This window comes from Amblyomma maculatum, unplaced genomic scaffold (genome assembly GCF_055883805.1).
Source record: "Amblyomma maculatum isolate TAMU_Amacu unplaced genomic scaffold, ASM5588380v1 scaffold_15, whole genome shotgun sequence".
Classification (NCBI taxonomy): domain Eukaryota; kingdom Metazoa; phylum Arthropoda; class Arachnida; order Ixodida; family Ixodidae; genus Amblyomma; species Amblyomma maculatum.
The window spans coordinates 1,672,316-1,689,235 of NW_028146740.1; the positions used below are offsets into that span (position 1 = coordinate 1,672,316).

At 45.5% G+C, this 16,920-nt stretch overlaps 3 protein-coding genes across 10 annotated transcripts in view; all 3 read right to left on the reverse strand.

Annotated features, from left to right (window-relative positions):
* LOC146171923 (uncharacterized) overlaps positions 1-16,920 on the reverse strand; it is a 244,196-nt gene that overhangs the window by 20,638 nt on the left and 206,638 nt on the right. The window lies entirely within an intron of this gene.
* On the reverse strand, positions 5,912-6,772 carry LOC146171925 (uncharacterized; the record flags this gene model as incomplete). Its single annotated transcript, XM_084586136.1, is given in 1 exon segment — positions 5,912-6,772. A coding segment is annotated over 1 exon segment (647 nt), but the record flags the coding sequence as incomplete, so codon positions are not given.
* Positions 10,775-16,920, reverse strand: part of Nt5a (5' nucleotidase A) — a 105,278-nt gene continuing 99,132 nt past the window's right edge. For 3 of the 8 annotated variants that reach the window (XM_084586129.1, XM_084586133.1, XM_084586128.1), the window contains one exon: positions 10,775-13,023. In XM_084586129.1, the coding sequence (XP_084442255.1) occupies positions 12,520-13,023 (504 nt within the window). In that variant the 3' untranslated portion in view covers positions 10,775-12,519. The remainder of the gene's footprint in view (positions 13,024-16,920) is intronic. The other 5 variants (XM_084586130.1, XM_084586134.1, XM_084586132.1 and 2 more) reach the window with 3 other exon arrangements.

A 16,920-nucleotide genomic window follows, 5' to 3' on the forward strand; every position in this document is an offset into this window, starting at 1 on the left:
TTTTCTCCAGTGCTTTCAGATAATCTTGGAATATAAGCGGATTTATACAGAACCATAGTTGCATACGGCTTTCCGAGCAATATTTGGCTTATGCAAAAAATTTATTAAAAGACATCTCGTAGATCAGATTACACAAGGCTAGGGATGGGTCGCTCCGGAGCGAGCCGGACCTTCGGAGCCGCTCCTTTCAAAAAGCGGGTGATCCATTTGGCTCCGCAAAATTGGAGCCGGAGCCGTCGGATCCGGAGCGGTCGTAGCCGTCGGATCATTCGGAGAGCTGGTTTCTGATTCTCATTCAGTGAACCTTTCCGTCACAGGTGATAATAATGTGGATAGTGTTCACTAGTTCCTTTGTATCACGTGGACACCAGGCTGGTGTCCCAGCCGAAGGCGCGTTAGAGTCACTGGAAATTTTTGACTATAAGTGACTCTAATACCGGTTTCCATTGGGCGAACAGGAGCAAGAGCAACGAGCAGCCAGAGCAGCGCACAAGAGCACTGGGGACACGCGTTCTCGTCTACCCAACGGAACATTCACGCTACTTGGAGAGCAACGTAGCAAGGGGGAGCGCGTGACGTCAGGCGTCATGTGATCAAACTTTGCCGCGCTCGCGTTGCCCGTATCCGCCGGCCGAAAACCACCGCTGCCGTCTTCCGCCATTTTTCTCAACAGTCCTGCCCGGGCTCCGGGCGAATAACCAGTAGTGACGTCAAAAAGGTCACGTGACCTCCTTCGTTCTCCCTGTACTCCGCCGCTGGCGACGGGGCACCGAGGACTGCTCTCGGCTGCTTTCGGGACCCCAAAAGCGCGCCTCCTCTGCCAATAGAACACAACGCTACTGCTCCTGTTCGACCACTGGTAGGTGCCGAAACTCGCAAGAGCCTTTTAGTGCAGCTAAAGTGAGCTAGAAGCGCACAGTCTGTTTGTTGCGTAGACAAAAGTTGCGTTTTTTTCTCGGCGTCCATGTGCAGCTAAAAGTGCTCCTGCTCATGGAGGAAGAAAAAAACTAGGAGGGAGCGCCGCGGCATGGCCGCGGCGGAAAAGTGAAGCCTAGTCATAAAAAATATAATGGCAAGAATCATGGGAAATTAGCCGTCACGTGATATGGCAAGCGGTAGCCGGTAGCTGGTTTCGGTTGCGGTTTCGCACGCTTCACTCTGAAGGAATGCCTTCGCGTGGCCTTTGCTACGCGACGCCTGCACTAGAAATCTGAGGCGCGCGCTGCGAGCAGGCGGTAGATGGAACTTTGGACTTTTAGACGGGCTGATCCCGTGGGGGCTGCCGCTGTCGCGCAGTGCACCCGTGTATTTCGCGAAGTATGGCTGGGTTCTCTCAGCTGCGCCATATGAAATGCTTGCGGGGCTCGGCGATCAGACAAAGCGCGCGAGAACAAGATGGACGAGGGGACGAAGCGCTGGTCATCGCTTCGTCCTGTCGTCCGGTGTGTTCTTGTGCTCTGTCTTTGTGCGCTGAGTCCCGCAAGCACGGAATCAAACCAACTAGCCCAACAAAAGGTACTGCCATATGAAATGTTGCGTGCCGGGATGCAAGAACTACACGGATATACCTCTCGGGGCTGTCGCTCCAACGGTGAGTATCCTGTTATGCGCACTTCTCGAGAAACGAAACGTCTGTTTGTCAGGGCAGGTGCATGTATTGTTCGAGACGAAAATCGTTTGATTCATTTAGGAAATGCAGACCTCAAATGCACATTGTTACGCTGAAGCCAGTTCCCCAGGCATGCAACGTTATGTCGAATTCGTAGTCTCCCTAACGAAACCAAACATAAAAAGGCCACCTGCAGTTCTCACTAGTGTGTCTAAAACACGGAGTATAATGCAACAATTAATTGTAAACAAAGTAACTTATGTGTTACGACGAGACACGCAACTTTCGGCAGACCACTTCGGTGGGCTTTCCGCGGGAACATCGAAAGTCACTAAAAAATGCCATGTACCCTGCTGCTTTTGAGTCTGGCAACTATGTTGGCTAAATTCCCAAGAATCATTGCGCGCAAGAGAGAGAGAAGGGGCGGCGTCAGAGGAGGTTGGCTTGCGGAAGCTGTGCGCACTCCCTCCTAGTTTTTTTCTTCCTCCATGCTCCTGCTCGCCCCATTGGAAACCGGTATAAGGCAGATGCGACTTCCGCGCCATCTATTAGCGATGTTAGAAAGCAACCTCCTGCCCTTTCTCGGAAGACTCGCAATAATCAAATCAAATCAAATCAGTTTATTCAAACATCCTATGATGCTTAGGGGCACGGACAAAAAGCCCTCGATGGGCTTGACGAGGTCCGTGCCCCCTACAAGGCATACAGTGGACAGCGTTTGATGCGTCAATAGCAGAAATACACTAGCAGGACGCAGCTGCTCATAAACAGAAAATCATAAAGAAGGATACAAATATGATACGAATAACAATGACAAATTTTTAGGTTATGGAACATGACAGATATGATGAACGAAAAATTGCATAGCACTGGAAAACACAGCTGAATGAGTACATATGACATGGTCAAACAAAGAAACTAACAATATTACTATATGTATTTGTGCAAAAAAATAATACGCAAATCCTTGAATGATTTGTCAGTGACGTCTGTGCCATCTTCTCCGGAAAGCTCGTTAAGAAGGGATGGCAAGCAAAACTTCAACATTTGTTTCCCGTAATTTGTACGGCAAACGTCAACTTTCCATTTTTCCGGTTTTCGCATACAATACAGAGGATCGTTCGCCGAGAGCCTGGCTAGTTCAGCTAATGAATTATTATGTTTGATTTTTTCCCGATTTGTAATAGCGGATCAGTCTGTAGGGGTGTAGACACTGCATACGGATAATGTTAAACGTTTTGAACAATTCGGCTGTGTGTGAATAAGAAGGCACTTTACCAATTATGTGAATTGCAGTTTTCTGTACAAGCGAAAGTTTATTAATATTTCCGAGTGTAGTAGTTGCCCAGACAAGCGCACCATAATTCATGACTGAGGAAAACAGGGAATTGTATAGCAATATATTAATAGAAATGGGAAACAGTGAACAGTGGCGGCGTAAATAGCCAGTTGTGCGCGATAGTTTCCTCACAAGGTAGGTAACGTGGTCGTCCCATGACATATTCTCAGAGACAATTATTCCTAAAGTTTTAAATTGCGAAACTACTTCAATGGAAGTGTTATTGATCACAAGGGATGGAAGATGGAAAACCTTATGACGTGGATGGAAGATAACTGCTTTGGTCTTATCAACGTTAATTTTCAGTTCGTTTTCAGTTGCCCAAGTGTTTATCAGCGCCAATGTCCTGTTTGCTCTTTCGGCTAAAGTGAGGCTTGATTGTCTGGAGAAAAACACGCTTGTATCATCGGCGTATATAATATAGTCAGCAGACTTATCAATGTTAACAATATCATTGAGGTATATTAAAAACAGGAATGGCCCTAAAATACTCCCCTGAGGAACGCCTGAAGCTACTGATTTCACGGCTGAGCAATATCTGTTAATATCAACGAACTGCGTACGGTGTTGTAAATAAGACGATAACAAAGACAGGACTTTACCGCGAAAGCCATAGTGTTCCAACTTTTGAAGGAGGATTCGGTAGTTGATAAGGTCGAAGGCTTTCGTGAAGTCTAAAAAAATGCCAAACACAATGTTTTTATTTTCAAAATTTTGTAATATCAGCTCCTTTTGAGCAAGTAGAGCTAACTCAGTTGATTTGCTTTTTTTGGAAACCATACTGTGCCGGAGTTATTATATTATGCTTGTCGGAAAAGGCCTTTAAGCGTTGAAGAATAATTTTTTCGAATCCTTTGGACAAGACAGGAAGAATAGAAATTGGACGATAATTTGATAGATTATCTCTGTTGCCTTTTTTATAGATTACGGTAACTCTGGCAGATTGCATATTGCGCGGGAACACACCTGATGATAGGCAAATATTAAATACATGCGTCAGATAGGGTGCGATTACGTCAATGGCGTACTTGATTGGTGTAATTTGAAGGCCCAGTGCATCTTCCGATTTGCTGTTGCTGAGTGACACAAACGCTGCAATAACTTCATCCTTAGTGACTGGTTTTAAGAACATAGTGTGACCATTGCTTGGCTCCATGTAACATAAATTATTATTCATATTTCTATTTTGTGCCGAAGCCACGGAAAGAAAATAATCGTTAAATGCATTGGCTAGCTCAGCCCCACTTAATTCTGTGTTATCTATCGTTACCTTTGAAACTGTTTCGGGAGACTGCCCGGTTAGAAAATTCAGGACCTTCCACACATCCCCCGATCGCCCAGTAGATGCATTGAAAAGATTCGTCTTTTGGCTGCACGTAACTCTTTGTTAACGAAGTTTCAGCATTCTTTATATTTGTTCAATGTTTCAAGGTCTCTAGTACGCAGAAACGTAGCGAACAGTTTGTCACGTTTTTTAATAATTTTAACTATATCGGTTGAGACCCATGGCTTACGAGCTTTTTTAGGCCGCTTTAACATAACTAGTGGAAATGAGTCGTAGTAGACATCGATAATTTTTTCATTAATTTATTGTATGCGTCATCGGGGTCAGTCGACGCAAGCACGTCAGCCCAAATTAAGCCAGCTAAACGGTCGCGAAATGACGATAGCTTTTCTGGCTTTATAGCACGGTAATAGATAGGTTGTCTGAAGTGTTTGTTAGTGTTGACAGTATGCTCAATGGACATAAAGATCGGAAGATGATCACTTAGCGCGTAATTAATAACACCACATTTCAGACGAGTTATTTCGAAATTTGTGATGAACAGGTCTAATAGAGTCTGAGAAGTAAGTGTTATTCTTGTGGGTGACTCTATAACATTCCAGCATAGGTGGCAGTTCAACAGTGTTTCCAAACTTTGCTTGACACTGTTATCAGCAAGCCAATTTATGTTGAAGTCTCCACCTATTATTACGTGGTATTTGATCTTGTTAACAAACTCCAAAATAGAATCCAAGAAAGAAAAAAACTGGCATGTGTCTCCAGAGGGTGGACGATAACAGACGCAGAAAATGTTTGAGTTTGATCTTAGCACTAGAGTTTCGTAATCTGGTGTGACAGTGCAGAAGTCTGGAAGCAGTTCACAGTTAATGTCATTTGAAGTTAGAGCACGAACACCGCCCCCTCGTTGGTCAGTACGATTCATGAAATATGATCGGTATTCGGACATTCGGAACACATCATGCTCAGCGTTGAACCAAGTTTCAGAAAACATTATTACATCAAATTGTACTCCAACTTCGCGAAAGAAACATTCTAGATCAGCATATTTGTTTCTGCCAGATTGCAAATTGAAGTGAATGCAGTTAAAACGTGCCTGAGAACTGTTGTTAGCATACATGCTCAGTTCTGATATATCTAGGTAATTTACATCATTGAAAGCCATGACGAAAAAAACACAAGAAAGAAGGAATACAGTGAAGAAATCGATCGAGCATAAGGCAATTTTTTGTAGTAAAGCGTACTTTGATCGACGCATTCACCGATAGCTACTACCCAAAATTTAAGCAACTGGGCGGCCGGTAAGCACGCGCATGTTATAACACTTATCAGTTTAATTCCAAGACACAGCAAAGGGGCATGCACTTTCGCTATCAGTTGCAGTGACAGTCTGCCAAAATACATTTTCAAAGCCAGTGATCTTTCCCAGCTTGAAACTAAATGTTTGGTCTTCAGCAGCACTTTTCATAATTTTAGGGCTGTTTTTTTGTTTTGAACACTGGCGATGATCCATTATTCCCAAGCAGTTAGCATAAGAAATGGCAAACTGTGTGCCTCTACTGGATCTTGTTAAGGTCACTCTCATTCTTAATGATTATTGTTTGCGAGCCATCCAACTGCTTTGCATATATCTTGCCCCCTCTGTTCCAGACGCGCTTCCACCCAGTAGCCTTTTTTTTTTTTTTTTTTGGCAACAGTCAAGCTCAGAAGGCGGCGAAGGACGGGACAGAGGTGATCATTTATGAAGACCGATGACGCTGATGTATTTCCAAAGTCTTGGTTGTTCAATCGCAGTTTCCTTGCCTTTTCGATCAGGGCATCTCTTTTCTGACGTTTACTGAACTGCACAATGATATTATTGGGCTTGGATTTCGAGGGAACGCGGTGACACGCCTCAATGTCCTCTGCAGCAACCGGCACACCGGTGAGCTTTCCCAGTTGGCAAACAATGTCAGTAACATTTTCATCGGGGCTTTCTTCAATTCCTTTGATCTCAATGTTTTTGTTGCGGGAATATTGCTCCGAGAGGAGTAGGCAGGACTCAGTGTCTGCGAGGCGGTTTTGAGTGGCCTGTAGTTCAGCATGCAATGCGCTGTTTTCTTCTTTTAAGGCGTCATTATCGGCCTTCATAGCGGCATAGTTTCCCTTCATTTCTTCAAAGATGCCGCTCATGAACTCTAAGCTACGAGCATTTTCAAAGAGCTCAGTTCGAAGCGTTCTAATTTCCGCACGCAAGTCCCGCTCTACTGCCTCCCGTGCAGCTTTAATTTCAAGACGGAGTTCGTCATGCAAGTCATTTATCTTCTGACACGCTGCCTCTTTAGCCATGACCTCTTTAGCGCAAACAATAGTTCCAAAACACAGGCAACACACGAGTTCTGGGCAGCAGTGACAGCAGGCAGAACGTACAAGCGTTTTGTACTAGCAGAACAAAAAAAGTTATGAACCAACCTGTAAACGTAAAAGATAAGGAGTCAGGCCATGCACAGGTGCGCTGCCACTGCTGCCAAGAAACCGTGGCGCGTCCCGCCGGTCCTTTTAACTTGTCTCCTGTCGCTGGTAGCGCCGCATAGGATGCGCAGAAGCCCAGTCCTCTACACGCAGGGCGCACCGCTTTGGTAGGCTCCAGCCTCTGTACTTGTAACCTTGCAATGCGACGAGAAACTGTAAACGTAAAAGATAAGGAGTCAGGCCATGCACAGGTGCGCTGCCACTGCTGCCAAGCAGTGGCAGCATGTGGCAATGTTCTCGCCATCGGCTGCCTTTTGAACGGAGTGCGCCGTTCCTTTGGAGAGAGAGTGAGGCGGTTATTTTGCTTTTGTTCTATGGATGGAGATCAGATAGATGGCTGGAATGACGGTTCTTTTTAAAAGCCGGTTCTCTCTCGTTCAGTGAGCCTTGTCAGTCAGAGCCGGGTAGGATTTTTCAAGCGCAAAGCGAAAAAGCGACTATATCGCCGTTCCTTGTCAGTGTCTGTCACCTGTTAATAATTAGAATGCTTATTAACGATGCGCATTTAACGGTGCGCACACTCCCAGACACCCTTAGAGTGAGGGGGGGGAGGGGGGGCAGCTGTTCCGGTCGCAAAGGAGATGCCCTCGACTTGCGTGGCAAGCTCAGCCGGAATTCAACTACCTTGTAGTGACAGAAGGAGGTGGCCGTTTGGTGCCCAGCTGTCGCCGGTTCAAGCCAGAGTAAGAGGCGGAGTAACAAACAGAACACACTTTATGCACAGCAACAGACGATACAAAGGAATACACAAAAACATGAAATGCACAGACGAGAGGTTCACAGAATACAAACGCTAAACATGCAACTAGAGAGATATTCCGTAACACAGAGGCTATACAACACAGATCAAACACGAGAGAGTCACATAAACAAACACCAAATTGTTCACCGGGCAGTGTTGCAGTCCGACGCCTCGAGAGTCACGATGTGGCCGCCATGCAAGACGATCGAGCGCTGCTCCGTCGCAGGTCCGTGGGCTTGCCAGCAGCGGGTGATCACTGGGAGTTCAGTTGTCGCACTTGCGAACACGCCGTACCACTGACTGACTGACTACTCAAGCGGCACGGCCTCCATAAATAGGGCGCGCCGCGTCTGTCTGTTAAGGCACGCTAAGGCTAGCGCGCACACACACTTAGCTTCGCTGGTTAGAACGCACTCTTTTCCTCCCGTCAAGCTGCGCGTCGTCATTGGCTAGGTCCCATAGAGTGTTCTGGAGGCCTCCGGCATCTTCCAGACTGATGAGTCATCGTCATCGCCGGGTGATAGCGATGAGGGGCGACGGCGACGCGTACAAAGTTACGCGCTCTCTCGCGCGGGGAAGGAGGTTTTTCTCGAACCTTCCATGCGACGCCGCGCGGGCTTCGCGCCGTGCCGCGCCGGCAAAACTGTGCGCCGATTACGTGTGCGTCGATTTCGTGACAGTGTCACAACCAACCCATTGCCTTCGGATCTTCCCGCGGGTACCTCGGGCGCACTGCTGCTGGTGCCTGAACTTTTTTTTTTTTTTGTCTTAACGTTTTGTGGTTTCGTTCCATACCGACGAGTAGGGACCGGTATCGTACTCGTCTGCAGTGTAAAGTGTACCGCAGCAATCCCTTTGGCTCTGTATGCGTAATATGGTGTGAAACCTGATGCCACTGAAAGGGAAAGTAAAGAACCCTTAATTGGCAAAGGATGGAGCTGCCATGCTGCTGTTCGAACGATGTCTCACGACACTCATCAGTCGTGCATTGTTTGCTGATGCAACAACAGAAGACGAAGTGTCTCAAAAAATAATCGAACGTGCAGTTTACTACTTTGATGAAATAGTACGTATAGAAGGGGCCACAGATACTGACTGCAACTATTATAAGAAGAGGTGAATAACGACCAAATGCCCGTCGCGCTCGTCGCACAACTGCCGTTCACACCAAACACAAAGTAGGGACTGCGCATGGACACCAGGTCACTATCATGAGCAGCAGAAGACACGGCGACCTGGATTCGATGGGAAGGTTCAGGCCCATCCTTCCCCGACGCCCTCGAGGCTGGGCGTCAGGGGATCGACGCCAATGTTGTCGTACTCCAAGCGTGCTTGGTACGCGGAGTTTTTTAGTGTCCGGAGCGGAGCCATGCTCCAAAGGAGAGCAACGCAGAGCGAAATGGTCCGATTGTTGCGAGTTTTTTCGTAGCACCTTTCTCAGTCCTCTCAAAAGGCAGAAATAGAGATGGGCAAGACGGCTCACTTGAACGGCTCACTGGCTCACATCTGTAGAGGTGAGTGGGTCGCTCAGGAGGGGCCAGATCTTTTGTGTGTGAAGGAAAAAAGCCAACAGTCGGTGAGGCCAATGAAAGGATTGGGGATTGTACTTTGTTTTTTTTTTTATTTTTTACTTTGTAATAACATATATTTTAATCACGAAGTCGGACACGACTGAACGACTGAACTGAACTCAACTGAATCACATACATTAGTAACGTAATATGCTTAGGGGAAAGATAATTAAACCCAAAGAAGAAAAAACGTGCCGATGGTGGGGACCGAACCCACGACCTCCGAATATCGCGTCTGGTGCTCTTCCAACTGAGCTTCATCGGCCGCTGTCCCACCCAACGCTAATAGAACTAAGATCAGTTGCCAAACTCTCCGGGTTCTCCATGATGCTGAAGCGGCGCGTCAATTTTAACGCGAGGTGGCACTGCCGTCGAAACAGGCTCTATCTAGCCGCTGAGTTGGCCGCTGTCGAAGCACAATCAAACGCTGCGGGCCCGGCCGTTCGGCATAGCATGTAGCATTCGGGAATGTTAAATTACTGGGTGTCCTAAATGCCGTACTTATCGTTAATTATTCACGCACACCAATCAAGTCTGAACCGTGTGTGGCGAGCATGCTGCAAAACTTTACTGCAGCAACTCGAGCGATACAGGTGAGCGCTGCTCAGGCAACGCTACCGTTTTTTTTTTTGTTTTTTAAAGAAAAGTTGTTTTGCTAGTTTCTTCCCCGAAGTGGCATATGAGACACGTGCAATAGTGTTAGAAATATGATCATTGCAAGGTTCACTGTCAGTTCGAAGTAGGTTTCTGCAGTTTCTGCTCAACCGCATGCATGTGCATATGTTTAACACACAAAAAAAAAAAGAAAATTACCAGCACTTTTGCAGCAAAGAGCAGCATTGTCTGTGGTGCAGTTTAACAGAATAAGCGAATTTTGCGCATTGCATTCATTTCGCCAATAAGCATGCATGTGACTTTTAGCCGAGCGCCGTGCGCAATCTGTGTCGCGAAAACAGCGAACTTCTGCTTCTTGAGTTGTCGGTTTCTTTCTTCCAGCAAGAGAAGAGAGCTTACAGAGGAGGTTAGACGCCAACAACTCGAGACATTAAAATTGTCTTTTTGGGATTCCCAACTGTGGGTTTATCGTTACTGGCCTGCGCCCGCGTCGCAAGTACTTTTTTTTTTTTTTTTTGTGACCTTTCACGCAGTGGGCTGCAGATAGACACACAAGTAAATTTAATTTTACATTTTATTCACAGCACTTTTTCACATTTTACTGAATGCACAAATTACAGCAGGCGAGACTTCTTCCTTGCATTTTTAATCTGACTACTCACATTGCTCCTCTCGGATAGGAATCGTGTGTAAAAATGCATCCACATTACCAAATAAAACTTCATCACTTGCACAGTGAACTGTGCAGGCTACAACCTATTCGGGGTAGCTTCCTGCTCAAAAGCAGGTCAACAATCGACCAGAACAGAAAACAGCGCGAACAATGGTACATAGGAACGAGAAAGACACGGGACGAGCGCTGACTCTCAACTAAGTTTTTAATGCCAACACTTGTCGCTTTTAAAGGAAAGACAGCACATTCTACGTCACACGAAGTCGATAAAACCAAAAGGCAGAGACACGTGTGACACCCAAAGGTCACCAAGAAAAGCCATCTCTTTATCATTTAGAGTGACAAATGGTTCGCTTATACAATTTGGGTCTCAATTGATATGGAAGGCTTCCATTATTTCCCGCGTTGTCTGACCGCAGTGTTTGTAAAGTATATCTCTTCTTCGCCATATACTTTACAAACACTGCGATCAGACAACGCGGGAAATAATGGAAGCCTTCCATATCAATCAAGACTCAAAATGATAGGCAAACCATCTGTCACTCTAAATGACAAAGAGATAGCTTTTATTGGTGACCTTTGAGTGTTGCAGGTGTCTCTGCCTTTTGGTTTTGGTTTTATCAACTTCAGTATGACGTAGAATGTACTGTCTTTTGTTTAAAAGCGCCAAGTATTCGCATTAAAAACTTAGGTGAGAGTCAGCGCTCGTCCTGTGTGTTTCTTGTTCTTGTGTACCGTTGTTCGCGCTGTTTTACAATTATGAACATCCACCAACTAGCCCAAATGAACATTATGTCCGTTAGGCATATTTATTTACAATGCTAGCAATACAGGCTCTTTATACTATAACAATAAACAATCATGAATATAGGTGTGGTAGACAAAAGTATGTTCAAAGTAAACAGAGATGCTACACTGGTGATTTTGCTCGTCTAGAGAGATCTCTCAAATCATGCAAGCACTAAGCTTTGCACCTGAAGGAAACAATACAATGACAGCAAACCGAGTAGGTCAATACAACAGGCCCTCTCACAGCCTACAGTTGCAAGCTAACAACATTCACAGCATATACCTAAAAACAAGGATTAGAATGCCATCAATAAAAATCCTTGCAATATTGGTCGGTCTTGATGTAGCAAGAACTGTAGCGGCAACTAGAAGAAAAGCGTTTCAGTGACAAAACACCGTGCGAACAACCTCGCTTTGAAATTCAAAAATTCATGGGTTGAATCACCTCCTTCAGCATGAAGGCCCAACTTTTTCACCTACTTCCCTAGATTAGATTTGCTGAGCACGAGTGACATTAGAAAACTGGAGTACCAAATAGTTACAAACAAACAAAAAAACTAACTTTCTTTTTTAGAACTTGTGACAAGTCACTTTTCCTGCCATGGCTATAAATTAGTAGATTAGCCCTTTTGCTCATTAAGCACAACCCATATTAACATGATTTTTCTTACGCTACATTCTAAACTGAGGATAGATGAAGTTAAATTATGGATCTAGGTGAATCTCCTTCTGAATTAGAATTAAACAGCAAATGAGGGTATCACAAAAATACAGATGGCTTAACTCAGCTAATCAAGGAATATCGTGCAGCAGCAGTGTGTTTGACAGGATTGTGTTTGCTATGTCTCAATTATTAAACATCATTCTGCTGCACAAGGTACATTGGGCGCCCCATGTCGAACAACCAGCATTCCATTGAACGCATCAAAGTTCACCGGCTTCCTATAATTGGGTTAAAGGAAAGAAAAGGCGCAGTTTCTTTGGACACCTGAACTTTTTCGGAAACGTCAAAGGTCAAATCGGCTCTAGACATCGAGTTTTTGTGAGAATACGGGTAGTAGTGCTACATCACTAAAATTTTCTGGCACCTCAGAGGTGCTTAAAGGGAAAAATGAACAAGCACCGGTAATATTGTGGTGGCTGCGTTTAGCATGACTAACAAATAACAGTTGAAGGTAACAGCTTTTTATCAACTATCTGCAGACAGGGAGTTCCAACACAGCAGCAATGGCCAACTTCCCTCTGCACTAAACTCAGAATGGCTGTCATGCTTTGTTTACACTGGTTCCAATAGCATGATGCCAAACACATAATAACTGCAACAAGACAGAGCAAAAAATGTGAAAGGCCTGCCCCTAGCGAGTCTTGTTTGCATTTCTCTAGACACATCAATTTTCACCACCATTTTCAGAAGACTGTGTTAGGACTGCAACAAGTGACTTTGGAGGGCTTGGGTAGAAGCCACAAGTGCTCACTTGGCCATCAAAGGCCGGAACCTTCGCGCTTTGTGGCAGCTTAGTTAGCTGCAACAAGTCAGCAACAGCAAGCTTGGCAGCCCCACATAGGGCCTTTGTGAAATAGGTGGGGCCCTGCATGGATGCAAACACTGAACCCCATGATTCAGACAGTAGGTACTGTGCTCCCTCGAGCCCTGATGGCTCAGGGTCCTCCAAAGTGGCTTCAGCGGCGAGTTCCTCAACGATGGCAACACTGTCGCAGCAGCCTTGGGCAGCGACCGTGTCATCGACAAGCGAGTCACCGATGTACAGTGTTCGGCGAGAACCAAGCCAGCGTTCGCACAGCGCTGCCCAGTTCCCGCCGCAATATATGACACCCTGTCTGAGGTCCTCATCATGGCCAAGAGCCCTCAGTGAACCATCATCTCTCACAACCTGCACCCAATAAAAACATAATCAACAAATGATAATTCCAGCTGAGCCAGCAGCAACTAAAATATGTGCTAAAAATAAAGATATGCTTGAAGAGCTTTATTTCAATAAAATATTCGGCATAAAAAAGTTTAGGCAAAGTGCAGTCAAGCCCATTTATAGCAGCTGCAGTTATAGTGAATGCTTGCTTATTATGAATATGAACTAGGGTGGAGCTACTGACAAAATATCTGTTAGGTCTGTCGCATTGGATCTCGGATAAAACAAACCATAGCCGCAGCAATTGGTTACAACAAAGGAGGAAACCTAGAAATGGGCCACCACAGTAAATAGAACACTTCCTCCCATTGCAGAGACCAAAGAGCCCTTCCCAAATCTCATACCTCCCCACCACCCTTGAAGAGAGCGTCTACCCTCCCATAAAACAGGATCAACTGGTGTGTTTGCATGTACCCTGGCTGAGTAAACCATTCAATGCAAAAGTGGAAAGCACAAGCATTGCAAGGAAAACTGCCGTCACCAATCTGAGGTTGGAGTAAAGTTATAGACGATTTTAGTTTCAATACCTGGGCGCAGCCATCTTAGTTTGATGGTGGCGCCCCGTGTGAGCCAAACTGGGGAAGTCCGCTCCGGCTCCTCTTGATGCCATCTTGGGCTGTGCTGTGTGCGTTGATGCGGCGGTGTAAAGGTGCTGTTTCGCGGTGCTTGTGAAAGCTATCCGACACCTTGGTGCTATTTTGTGCTTTGTTTGAGCATGCCAGTAAACTGTATACCATCCGTTTGGTACTGCGGCAGCTGTTGGAAACATAGCGGCCGGGGTGACTGCGAAAGACTGCGCTCCGCTTCCGCAGGCCGAACTCGTCAGAATTACCTGTGAGTTGTATCTTTCACGATAGATGTATTTTCAATTACATTTTAAAATCGCAATGGCAACTGTACACACAAACACAGTGAGAATGACTCATACGGGCAGCTAGCGAACGAGGAATACAGATACTGTGAAATATGCTTTCCAGTCATCGCCGCATTGATTTAACGTTAAGTGCGACCCATTTCGATATACGATCGTGCTGTCCTGCTTCAACAATATATACTTTCAATTTAAACCATGGTTCAAGAACAGCACATAAAAGAAGTAGTGCCTAAAGTACCATCCGTTGACATCTTTATGCAGCCTTGGTGACCATCCTGCGGAGCAACAACATCGCAGCCCCATCCAGTACGTCGTAGCAGCATTGTTTGCATGACGTATTGTTGAGCAAAATGTCAAAAAATGTGCGATCTCAGCAGCACCATGAATGAAAACGACAAATTCACAGCACATACAGCAGCGCTTACGAAAGCGGCGCCGCCCTGGCGCGGCGGATGACAGCACTCTCGCCGAGTGCTACTCCCTAGTCGTCGCTAGGCCTAAATTTTTAAGCATCGAAGGCACATCCGACGGCGATTTGTAATTGCTCAGCGCTAGAACAAAAGGCCTTTCATGGAACTTCCTTATTGCCAATCCCATTGTATCAGTAAAAGAAAGATTTAAATTTCGATGACGCCCTAGCAGCGGAGCCAGCCTGCAGACAATGAGTCGTGCGCCGCACCAGCGGCAATGTGTAGCGAACCTTGTTTGTATTGCAATTATAAATAACACGGTATAGGTCAGAAATCCACAAGCAAGATTTTTTTTTTTTGCTGTCCACTTATTTTTTAAGTGCAGAACAGATTTTAACATGTTCTTCTGGCGGAAGAGTGGAGAGCTTGCGGGAGGCACGGCCTGAGTGTTCATTACGGCGGAGGAAGTAAAATGGGCATCACATTCGTGAGTCCTTCATTGGTACCTGGCTTACACAAAATGTTCATAGGCAATCAAGATGAACTGGAACTCGGACTGTCATTGCATGGTTCCCGCTAATGACTGCAACATTGCAACTAGCGTGGAAAAACACAAAGGACCTGATCTGCATTTTCCACTTACGGTATAATTCCACACTCTGTTTCTTTTCCATCGAATTTATCCAATTTTTACCTTCTGTGTTTTTCACCTGTTGCTTAATGCTCTTTATTCCTCCGTCCTTGTGACTAGCATACTTACTAGTTAGTTTTCTAGTTCTTTCCCGTCGGTACCTTTTGTCGCTATCCTTTGTGTTTTTCCACGCTAGTTGCAATGTCGCAGTCATTAACGCATACACACCAACTGGCCCAACTGTCTTCCATGATGGTTCCCGCTACGCTCGAGGCAATAACCTTGCAATTTCTATAATTGTTTGTGCAGTCCACGGTCATGCATTGCTATCCCGATTAAATTATTACTAAAAGGGGCGCAAATAACGGTATTTAAGTCTCAAACGACAATATATCGAGGTGCAAGGCAGCTCTGCTATGCATGAAGCGTGCGAATGCACAGCCCACTCGGTACTGCCAACAATGGGCTGGCGCAATTAATCTGGTTAGAGAGTATTTTCCTCCTCTCCTGCTTACTCTCGGTAAAACGGTCTATAAGGTATGCTTAGCAGTGTGTGTCACCAGCCTGGTTGGACCTCGACATTCTGCTCTGCTGCCACATGTTCATATGCACACATCCTGCCCACACCATATAGTAGCTTCGCTGCTGCTTCCTTGCTGACAATCCGAGAGGTGACCTACCACAAGATGCCATTAACATCTCAATCACTATTGGGCACGAGAACATACCGTGGCGCCACCTCTCGAAAGTGCTCAAGTGACGAACTAAGTGGGATGGCGCGTATTGAACTGATGCTTTGGGATGCTTTCCTAGGCAGTTTAGTTGCGCCTTAATAGTATGTTCATTTATTTATTTATTATACATCTCTGTCTGGGCCTGTATAAGCTTAATCGCAGGTATTAGAGCTACTCATTCAGCAAGAAAGTGCTTCACCATATCATCGAGTTATCGAAGTTGGCCAGTTTAAACTATTGCGATGGCGATGCACGCCGGCTGCACCATTGCTGTTGCTAATATGGAAAAAAGTGAAGCTGCCACATAACCAGTCAGATGTAAGCAGTCACTGAATCTCGGAAGATTTCTCTGCAAGAGCAGCAGAGTTGACAGGTTCCCAACACCTGGATGCTGAGCGCCTTTGAATAGCGCTGCCAGAAGCAGCACCGTTCGACTGCTACCTTGAACGTAGTAAAGCAGGCAAGTTGGAGGGGGGGATTAATTTTTATAGCAAGTAGAAAGTGCGCTCCACGCAGCAAATTCTTGCACACTGCTGTCATTGGCGCTCTTGGTCCGGGCGGATATTTTTCTCCGCACTGAGTAGATTTATTGACATTCCCCTACTCAGTCATTTGAAATCACTACAGTACTGCAGAAGCTGCCTGAGACGACTCTTCTAGTTCAATGAAACTCCCATGTCAACACTTACATTCAGAAGAATTTGAGGCTTTCCTTGCTGTGGAAAAGTACTACTCTGTGAAGAAGCCAGCATATTACATCCTCGTTAGCTTCACAATGTGATAAGAATTTGTGACTGTCATGTTTGGTCGATGTTTTTTGGGCTGAGAGGAAGAAAGTGTCACTTTCCCCTCGGTAAAGAAGAGAAAGAACAGAAGATAAGAAAGAAGAGATTGGTCACCGCCATGTTTGGACAAGGTTATGGTGTGCGAGGAAGAGTGTGACATTTTCCCCTTGGCAAAGAAGAGGGAGATGAGAAGAAGAAGAAGTTGAGACGTGCCTGAGTGTAGAAGAGGAAGTGTTTTCCGGTTCTTCTTACAGTTGGTAGTGTGCGCGTGTGTTGTGGATCTTCTCCTGTGTTTGTCTTTGTTTGCGCCACATATCTGAATACGATGTGATAAGCATAAATTAAAATTCCTTCTGCCATTTCTCACTGAACTGCTAAGCACCCACTCCATGAAACAATCATCTTACTCGCTGAAATATCTGCTGCA